We start from the raw sequence: 10,204 nt of genomic DNA on the forward strand, positions 1-10,204 counted from the left end.
CGCCGTCAGGATATCCCAGGCCTAGGGGTATGTATCTATCTGCACTGGCATCCGTTTCCGTGTCCTTGTTCCCGATGGGGCCGTATCTCAGGCAACTTGCACGCGTCCACGCGTCGACCCCGCACTGCTCCCGCCTCAAGAGAAGTCCTCAGTCTCGAGCTCTCGAATATGCAAAGTTCCCCGACCCCGGGCTCGAGCCCTGGGCCCTGCCAGTGGAGCTCAGCTGGGTTGGTAGTGACGTGAACACGTCCAGTGTAAATTGTCCACGCTCGCTCAAGAAGGGATAGTGTGCGCTGTCCCCGTCGCAGCAAGGTTCGGGTGCGCCTTCTGCTCTTCTACCCTTCTGCTCTTCTGCTGCGTTCTGTGGTTCGCGTTCCGTGTTCTGCGGCTCTGTGTTCTGCATTCTGCGTTCTGTTCCTTGAAGGGAATGCGCGAAGATGCGCCATGGCCATGGCGGCGCCCTCAGGTCTTCGCGAACGCACTAGTCCCGTCGTGGTCGTGGGTCGCCAGTTGCAACTTACTACTTACGATCCATGGGAGATGAGAGATGGGCGCGGGCTGGGCGTAGTACGATGACGGGGCGGTGAGAACTAGTACTCTCCTTTCGACTTCTCATCAATATCAATGATTCGTGCGTCATACTCTCATGTTATGCCCGCGCCGAATTCCACTGACCCAATGATATTGCAGATCTTACTATCCGCCACGTTGGGCCACTACTACCTACATGCAGCGTGCAGCGCTAGCAGCCTCGTTCTGGAGTCTCTAAGCTCAATCGACCGGTATGTGTTCCAGACATCCGCAGCTTGCACACCGACACTGACTCGCTCGCTGCTAACCCACGCATGGGCGATCGATCGACGACACGGACACGGAGCGACGGTCCACGGACGGACGCGCTCATGTGAATACACGATCGACTGTATTGGCCCCGTATACGTTATACGTACGTGCCTGGGAGGATCGGCGCCTGCTCCCAGCTCCCTGCTCCCAGTTCAATTGGACAGTCCTGCACTCCTGAGTCCTGGCATCGACCTCCCTCTCCGAGCCGCTCGGCAAAGGCAAGGACATCATGGGACCCTCCCTCGCGACTCTTTCCGCCCTCCCACCCTCCTCCGAGTCCAAGCCCAGACAGACAATTGCATTCAAGGCAATGGATCGACGGATGCGGCAGCCGCGGCGAACGCCCGATAACGCTGGAACGCTGGAACGCTGAACGCTGAACGCTGAACTCTAAAGCGTATACCCTCGCGCGAAAACCTCGCGGTCCCTCCGCAGGCCCGCAAGCCCGCTACTTCCCGTGAATACATCTATCTGCGCGCTGGAATGTCTGGTTACTCTCTCGGGTCCCTCGCACGTTCGTTCGCTTCGAGTTTCCACCTTTGGGGGCTGGCAGCACTTGGCATGTGCATGCGCTCCTGCTCTTGTCTGGTCTTGGTCCTTGTCCTTGTCCTTGTCGAACCTTGGCCCATCGCTTCATGAAGCGTACGCGTCTCCATCCTGACAGGACAGGATCAGCTGCGACGCCATGTCTTCAGGGCCGTGCCACGCCACTCTCTGCGGTCGGGAACTCCAAAATAGCAATCTTGAACTTGTCTCCACCGCCACTTACGAGGAGCTCCTCGCACGTCGTCAAGACTTCAAGACTTCAATACTTCAAGCTCAAGCAAGTCCGCTCCAACGCAGGAAACCTGAGCACCCCCGCGGCCGGTTTTCGTCCGTCCACGGCACACGGCACACTGCACACTGACGGGCCCGGGAATCTGGCTCTGCAAGCATTGCAGCCGCTCGATGGCGACCGAGTTGCGTCGCGTCGCGTCGTGCCAGAAGCAGGGAAGAACGGCGCATTGGCACGTTGGCACGTTGGCACGCTTCCCAGCAGCCTCCTCGTGAGCACTGAGTACCGAGCAGTTGCCGTGACTCGTCGTCGTTGTCGTCGTTGTGTTGTCAAGTTCGCCCACTCACTGGCAGCAGCGCTGCGCTGGAGAATGGCCACGGACACGAATCATGATGAGGGACTCTGGGTGCCAGTGGGGCCGAAGGATCGTCTGCCCTCCGAGTCGCGAGGTACTGATGCACATTGCAGATCGCGTTCCATCACTTGCATCACTCCAAGTCAATCGCACATGTATAAAAGGGCGTATCGACGGGATCTGCGCCCCGGGGCTCGGGAGTCGGGAGCGTGCGCCCGAACTCCGAAGGTTCAAACGTCCAAGCTCCATGTACGCGTCATGGAAGATGAAGGGATCGACGCGGTCGCAACAAGTTGCAATGCCACTGCAGCTCTACAGTCGCGTTCCGTCGGCATGCCATTATGAGTGTCGATCGGAGCGGCGGAAGTACGGGAACGTTCACTGCTGGCGCATGCCGCAGCCCATTGCGATCGGCTGCAGCAAGTTCGCAGTGTAAGCACTGCACATTATATATTGTACGTTGTACATTGAAAACCTTGAAGGTAATTGCTTAATACATGAATCATGAATCATGAATATGACTCGATCACTGAAAGAACGTGTCCGAGCCGACACGACCCATGCCGCGTACCTCGAGGCTCGAGGAGGGCGTGCCGGTACTGCTTGCTGCTATTATAGCGTTGCATTGCAAGCCAATATGAATGGCCAGTCCCACTGAGGCCTTGCTCATTGCATGTTTCCACTGGCAGCGATCTGGCGAGCGGGTTAGGAGCAGCATAGCACCCGTCGAGCGAGTGGGACTGACTCGACCGGCACGAAGACAGATTCAGAGGTCATGAAGCTTGTCATGAAGCTCTTCAACTTTGAACTTTGAAGCCCTGAAGTCCCCCATCACAAACCACGCGGTAATGGAAAAAGCGAAACGCAAGACCAATATTGCCAATATTGAGGTTCATGTCCGCAACTCCAGGATGGCTGATGCTTGACTGTGCCGGCGCACGGATAGACATGAACACGACGCATATCGAGCTCGAGGAGACACTAGTCAGGACTTGAAGCCTCCGAAGTGAGCTGAGGTCTCTCACCAGTGAGTACTAGTACTAGTGGCACCGGCATGTGGCCCCGGCGTGCGCTGCGCTCGCTCGTAGTCCACTCTGCGGCGGCGAATCAAATTCGCTGAGAGTGAACATTGTCAATGGGTCGCGATCGTGACCGATCGCTACGCAATTCAAGAAGCATGCATGTATGCATGTATGAAGAGTACTCACTTACGGAGAGTTGCGGTGCCGCGGTCTCGGAAGCAGTGCATGAATGAATGAACTACATACACGGCAAACGTGCATGCATCCGGATTTTCCGAAGACATGCAAGACGATCTGCAACCTGCAGAATGGCGGGGCGTTCCCGAGTCCGAGGAGACCCTCGACGTCCCCCAGACTCGGACCCCGCCGTTCATCCATTGAACAACGCGACATTGTGGGCACCAGTCATAATGCACGAACGATCACCAAGCCACCGTGACGGTTCGACGGTACATTCATCCGCGTTCGTGTTCGTGTTCATTGACATTAGGGACAGACTTCATGTACAGATATATGCATACAGGACTAGAACTAGACAGGACTAGCGACGAGGCACGACTAACAGACTAACAGACTAACAGTACAGCTGGGAGAACAAGCGGCATCTAGGCATCATGCATCAATGGACGTGGGGACCAGAACAGGAAGGACAGTTGCAGCGACGTGGGTGGGTGAGCGGATGGGATGGGATAAGTATATAACGATCCGAAAGGCATCAAGGCAGGAATACCGGACTGGATGCAGCAACAGGCAATGCCCATACGAAGGCAACCTGAACGTCGCAAGAGCTCCGGCGCACCGCGGGGCGCCGCGCTGCGTCAGACTCACTGAATGAGTCGACGCCGAGGTTATCGGAATGCGAGCGGGAGCCTGAGAGCTTCAAGCCTGCGCTGGATGTGCGGATATACGGATATACGGAGATAGGGAAGGTCGGACGCGTGCATGGGGAGGCGGGGGCATTACGGGTGCTCGAGCCGTACGTGTACTTGTGCGGAAGGCGCAGATCCAAAGCGGAGGGGCCAAGCGGTGCAGTGAGGAGCAAGAGAAGAGGGAAGCGGAAGAGGAAGAGGATAGGAAGAGGAAGAGGCGGCGAAGACGCGTGTGTGTGTGTGCACGAAGGAGGGCCGGACAAGGGAGAAGAACTCAAACTCGGGTGGAATAACGGAGCACGGAGAAGTTGGCGTTAAGGAGGGCCCCCACTGGGACCAGAACCAGAACCAGGACCAGGACCAGTGCCAGAACCGCGCGTCGTCGCTCAATTGCACGGAGACGAGACGCATGCGACTCGCGCTCCGAAGCGTGGCGGAACTCGAACAGACTCCTGTTCCAAGGTGGCGTCGCCGTCGTCGTTCGTACGTCTTGCTGCGTGCGCGTCCTTTCGATCGCAGCTGCTGTGCATCATTGCGTAAGGCAATTCCCCGTCCCGTCTGTCCGAACGAAGCTCTCGAAAACTCCGCGGCACCCGCCCGTGTGCGTGTTCGAGTTCGTCGTGCCTCGAACTCGTCACTGGCAGGCTTCGAGTCACTTCACGATTACCCTGCGGGTGTGCTTCCCCGCCCTGCGGCGCGCATTGTGCGGCGTCGGTCGGCGCCACGCGTCGTCGTCGTCGTCCTCGACGACCATCGCCTCGGCGCCGCCCCCAGGGGGTGCACGGTCGTGCTCCGGGGGCCGGCTGACGGGGTACCCCGGGTGCGCCGGGCCCGAAGTCTGGGGTGGGGGTGGGAAGGAGGTCGGCGGGACGTGCGTGCGCGGCGAGGTGGTGAGCGGCGGGCCTTGGGGCTGTCCGTGGCTGGTGGGCGGTGCCCGGTCGTGGTGCGGTGGGCCCGGATGCGGGTGCTGGTGCTGGTGCTGGTGCTGGTGCTGGTGCGCATGAGGATGGGGATGTGGGTGCTGGTGACCGGGCTGCGGGAGCGAGTGTGCCCTGGGATGGCGTTCTCTCGGGGACACGGCTGAGCTCGGACCAGGCACAGGAGGCGGAGGCATGCTCGAGGCTGAGGTCGTGGCGCCACCGAGAGAGGGCCCCGAGGAGGGTGCGCGGGCGAGGGTGTCGACCTCGAGGCGGAGGCGGACGATTTCCTTTCCTGCCTGTGCGAAGTACTTGCGCTCCTCGCGCTCGAAGAAGCCGCTGGTGGGGCCCGGGGGGAGGAAGGGCGGGGCAGGCGGGAAGAGAGCCATGAGCTCATGGCCAGTCGGGGGCGCGGGGAACTTGCCGCGTGCGAAGGCGCGCTCGTGTTCGAGCGGGATGTCGACGTCTGTGGGTGGGAGGAGGAGGTGGTCAGAGAAGGTATGATGAGAGGATGGGCAATCACATGGGACTTACCTCGGAGGGAGGTGGGGGAGAGCGGGCGGCGAGGACGTGCAGAGGTCGGGATGGGGGAAAAGTTGGTGGTAGAGGGCGGGAGCATGGTCTTTGTGGGTGGGTGGTGTGCGTTGAGCGGCGGGGGGCTGCGGTCGCTGACGGTGGAGCTGCTAGCGGTTGGGGACGAAGAGCGGGTCATGGCGGAGACAGGACGGAGGTGGTAGGTAGTGGCCATGGTGGGAGGGGACGAGGGAAGGGCCGGAGAGAGGCGCGGGCAGTGCTGGGGAGAAGGGAGGGGAGGGAGGGGAGGGGCGCGGGCTTTATAGATGGGCGGGACGGGATGGGAGATGGGCGTGCGGCTGGGTGCGGTGAATAACGTTGTTATGAGAGAGGGGATCGGGAGACGCTGGCCGGCATCTTTGTGTGGCAGGCAGGGTCTCCATCTTGATTCGCCCGGAAGCTTGGGACGCGGGCTGAGCGAGTGCGAGTGCGAGATGCACCACCAGATGCCATCCGCGATTCCTCCCTCCGGTCCGCAATCCCACATAACCTTATGCCCCCGACCCGGACCCTCATCGCCGCCCGCCGCCCGCCGCCCGGCCTCCCTCCGCGGCTCCGTCCGGCTGCGGCCCAAACTCGGTGTCTGTCGCGGCCTCTGTCACTCGTCATCGTCGCGAGTCGCCGTGCATGTCAACGCGAGCCACAGCGCGTACGCCTCTCTCGCTAGTCCCCGCGGCCCTTACCCGCGTGATTGCACTTCACCCAAGCTCCCCCGCCTCGAGGCTCTCCTCTCGGGATCCCCCATCTCCGACTCTGCCTCTCCCGCCGTTCGTGTGACCACAGCGGCCTCTCTCAGCCCTGCCTTCTCCTGACATCCTTCTGCCTCATCACGACAACCAGACAACATTAATGTCCCGCTCAACCTTCTTCTTCGTCTTCACCTCCTCCGCCCTGGCACAGCAGCAGCAAGGCCCGCCCGCATTCCCGGTCGACGCGGCCTCCGAATCTCCCACCGCATCACCGTGACGACTGTCGACGGTTGTCGATGTATTGTACATATACTTATGCACCCGTAGCCGCGTACGGGATCTGCCAGGAGACCCGCTCTCGCTTCGATCCTACTCAATTGACAATATTATTCTCGAGAACCCGCGCGACGCCACGGAGCAGACTTTTCTCCCGGAACATCCATTCATCGCACGCTGCCCGCGCTACGTATGTACGTATACGACCCATACGCGCTTCCCGATCTCCAGCACGGCACTACCAGGCGTTTCTTCTCATCCTGCCCTGATTCGCCTCCCGTACCCGCCGCCACGAGGCTCGCGATGCACGTACCCCGTGACCTCTTCTCTCTGCTGTCCGTGCACCCTGTCCTCTCATGCTCCGTCTTCGCAGAACCCGAAGACTCTGCGACCACTCGTCGTCGCCGTCGTGCAAATCTCTTCCCAGCGTCGGTCATTCTAGCTAAAGTCTGAGATCTGACGATGAGACTCGCCGCTATCCTGTCTTCTGGTGCGCGCGTTCTGAGTCGACTCGGGATCACACTACTTGGACTCTCGGCGATACCGATTTCACGATATCGCACTCGCCCGAGCGCCCCTCGCCTCCACGCCCAGTCATGCTACACAGTCATCTGCCACATCATATGCGCATATGCTCAAACGCACCCGTCGCACCATCGCACCAGGGAATCCGCATTGCAGAAACGGGACTCCAGAAGTCTGAAGACCACACGGGCACGCGCACGGGCGGTTCCAACAGACGCGGACCACCCAGGTTGGGACGCATATGATATGGGATATGGGGACATGGTGCCAGCGTGGCTGCATACAAGGCCATATGAACCAACCCCTCTGAACTCTACTCTAGTCTCTGACTCACGAGCTCGCGGACTTCTAGCACACCAGCTCCCGGAGCATCGTCCATCGGATTCGCGCCTGCCGTCGACGCCGGATCTCGATGAAGATGACGGGCCAACCTTCCAAGCAAGGTTTCGAAGTCGTCACTCGCGGCGTACGGCAACACAGGCAGGCGCGGACGCTCGTCTGATCGGTCGGTCGGCGAGAGGCCGACTTCGGACTCGGAGTGCAACGAAGACGCAGGCGCAGGCGAAGACGAAGACGTGGCGCGGAAGACAAGGCGCGTACTTGCGCGTAACGTACATACATATATAGAAGACTTAGGCAAGCGAGGACATACCGGACGGGCGGCGCTGACATGCGACTTTGGGCGACGGCCTCGTCCTCGTCTTCAAGCCTATGGCAAGCCTCCGAGACTGTGGGCGCGCTGACGTCTTGTGCCGTGTCGTGCTTGTCATCTCCAGCTGCCCTGGTGTCTGGTGTCTGGTGTCTGGTTCCCGGTGTCTGATATCCTTCAACCTGTCTGCGCGCGGTGTCCGAGTCGCTCTCGAGGAACGACGTCCCGGCTAGGACATGTGCACTGGCTGCTGGCAGCTGGCAGCTGTCTCTCATCTCCGCATATGCATCTGTTCCTGTTCGCCAACGCATCGCTTGGACACATACTCCCACTCCCACTCCCACTCTCACAGACCCAGACTGACAGAAGCGCAATCCGCAATCCGCAATCATACTACAACTGCGCACGCCGCACGCTACAGTCCTCAGTCGTCCCGTCGACATCGGGGAGCCCCTCCCCCCCGGGATCTGATCCACCTCGCCACTCCAACGCCATCCCAAGCTGGCCATGGGATCATATCAGTAACGCAACCTCGAGGCACCGCCGCATCGCGCGCGCGTCTCTCCTACTTACAAGCTCCCTACTAGTACGAGTACATAAACACAGTCGCCAGTTGGACAAAACGGAAACGGAAACAGCAAAACGCAAGTCGCAAGGAACATCCGGAGCGACGCCACCACTCCGCACCTCCGCGTTCAATCCCGGCTCCCCGAAGGCCGAAGCCGAAGCTGAAGCTTGAACTTTGAAGCCCCTCACTCGCCGCACTTCGGACGCGGATGTTCCCCTTGCTCAATGCTCAATGCCTCCAGTGCCAGTGCCAGTGCCAGGGCCAAGTTGCGCCATCGCGCGTGGGGCGTGTTTCGCAGCCCGCGCCGACCCCTGGCACGGCATCAGAAAATATCACAATCCAGAGCGAGAGCCAGAGTGCGACAACTCGAGGTGCGAGTCGCCCGCGCCATCACTCGTGCTGTCAGCCACCCCCAGAACTGACATCGTTGATCTCTCTCTCGCGTCCCGGACTGTCCGGACGTCCACGACAACCAGGGCCAGTGCCAGTGCCAGTTTTCAACGTTCAACGTTCGAGTTGGCGCCAACGGTGACGTTGACAATGACAATGGCATGGAACACTCGACACTAGACAGTTTCGCTCAAGGCTCAACGTCTCGCCGTCTCGACGTCTCATCCATCTCATCTCGTGCACATGCACACGTCTCAACACGGCGTCCCGGCCTCGGACCTCGGGGTGGCACACGGATGGGAGCGCGGCGTCGGGGACTCGGGCTCGCCACACCATCTCAATCGACAATCGCCGGGCCACTCAGTGCTCACCAGCGCCAGGCCACAAGCCACTCGCCACAAGCCCTGTGTGGGGCCGTGTTCCACCTCGAAGCGCGAGGGGGATTCGCGTTCTCTATTTCTCTGCCTCTGCCTCTGTCTCTATCGACGTACGTGCCTTCTACCGCTAGTGCTAGCCTTCTAAGCCCCGGCGCGTATCGAGTTTCCGCGTATGGCGAGCGCACATCCCGGGAGCTGGGGCCTAGGAGCCGGTCGGGTGCGCCCGCGCGTGGGAGCTAGCGCTCAGATCTCAGAACCAGACACACACTGAGTACTGAGTGCTGAGAGCGTGCACGAAAAGCCTCCGAGGGAGGACGGCGCGATTTCGGATTGCCACAGCCTGTGTACTCAGGAGTCCTAGTCAGAGTCAAAGGTCTCCTACGCCATGCACGCATCATCGACATCATCATCAGCGAGGGTAGCCTGAGGGACCGTCTGAGCCGTGTGCCGTGAGCCGTGAGCCGTGAGTCGCGCTCGGAGGAAGCTTGGAGACATTGTCGGCCCTCGGGAAGGTCGACGCGGACTTGGACTCGGAGATGAGCGCACGAAGTTCGAACGCATGAACCGCGGCTTTCCCCGCTCTCATTATCAGGCCCTTCTCCATGTGTACGTACGTGCGTGCGTACGCGGTGCCACCTCCTCCCACTGGCGCATCGGTATGTACGTAGCTCGAAGCCCAGTCTTTAGGGCACAGCAATGCCCCGCCCACCGTGACGGGCTTCCGATCGATTGCGATCACCCAGCGTATGTGCGGAAGACTGGAGCCAGGTCCGTCGAGGGATTTGCGCGCCCCAGGGCCGAGCGGCTTATGGACAACTCGTGCGGAGTCGGTGACGGCACTGCGCGTTTCAGGAATGCTTCCGTGGACGCTGGACGGTGCCGTCCGCCACGATACCCGATCGCACCTCGCTATGATATATGATAGCTAACAAGGGAGACCGCGGCAGGCAGCAACGGCAACAGCAGCAGGCAGGCGTGGCGTTCGCGGACCTGCACGTCGTGCTTCTGGGTTCCTAGGATTCCTAGCATCGCTACCATGTGTGTATCAAGTTATCAACATCATCGTGGCGACCTTGTGCTCAGTGCTCTCACCATACACTGCTCGTGCATCTCGGATTCTCCGGCGGCGGGCGTTGGGCTCGATATCTGGTGCGTTTCGTTCCTCCGTTTGTCTCGCTGCTAGCACTGATCGCCCCTCGCTCGCTCGAACAAGCAACACGCACTCGGAGGAGTGGGCTCGTGTGCGCCGACTACGATCATATCAGATGCCACTAACGCACATACAGCACTGAGCACATACATGACCTTGCGCTCCGCCGGCCCAGCCTCCCCACTGCCCAGCCTCCCCCACATGCTGACGGGATCAAAACATGTGC

General features: G+C 60.4%; 3 protein-coding genes across 3 annotated transcripts; 1 reads left to right on the forward strand and 2 right to left on the reverse strand.

Annotated features, from left to right (window-relative positions):
* Positions 1 to 4,516: 4,516 nt before the first annotated feature.
* L226DRAFT_544654 (uncharacterized protein) lies at positions 4,517 to 5,493 on the reverse strand (the record flags this gene model as incomplete). The annotated part of the gene is made up of 2 exons (XM_067682288.1): positions 4,517 to 5,247; positions 5,316 to 5,493. 2 exons carry the CDS (start codon positions 5,491 to 5,493, stop codon positions 4,517 to 4,519), a joined length of 909 nt encoding a protein of 302 aa, XP_067537776.1.
* Positions 5,494 to 6,052: 559 nt separating this feature from the next.
* L226DRAFT_361931 (uncharacterized protein) lies at positions 6,053 to 6,393 on the reverse strand. Its single transcript, XM_067674230.1, has one exon. The coding sequence runs from the start codon at positions 6,350 to 6,352 to the stop codon at positions 6,182 to 6,184; it is 171 nt and encodes a 56-aa protein (XP_067537777.1). The 5' UTR covers positions 6,353 to 6,393; the 3' UTR covers positions 6,053 to 6,181.
* A 1,190-nt stretch (positions 6,394 to 7,583) lies between these two features.
* Positions 7,584 to 8,556, forward strand: L226DRAFT_361953 (uncharacterized protein). The gene is made up of 2 exons (XM_067674231.1): positions 7,584 to 8,432; positions 8,538 to 8,556. Exon 1 carries the CDS (start codon positions 7,777 to 7,779, stop codon positions 8,230 to 8,232), a length of 456 nt encoding a protein of 151 aa, XP_067537778.1. The 5' UTR covers positions 7,584 to 7,776; the 3' UTR covers positions 8,233 to 8,432; positions 8,538 to 8,556.
* The last annotated feature ends 1,648 nt before the right edge of the window (positions 8,557 to 10,204 follow it).

This window comes from Lentinus tigrinus (assembly GCF_003813185.1).
Source record: "Lentinus tigrinus ALCF2SS1-7 unplaced genomic scaffold L226scaffold_7, whole genome shotgun sequence".
NCBI lineage: Eukaryota > Fungi > Basidiomycota > Agaricomycetes > Polyporales > Polyporaceae > Lentinus > Lentinus tigrinus.

Coding starts and splice junctions, on each gene's coding strand:
- L226DRAFT_361953 (XM_067674231.1), top strand. CDS start 7,777: ATGCATCTGTTCCTGTTCGCCAACGCATCGCTTGGACACATACTCCCA.
- L226DRAFT_361931 (XM_067674230.1), bottom strand. CDS start 6,352: ATGTACAATACATCGACAACCGTCGACAGTCGTCACGGTGATGCGGTG.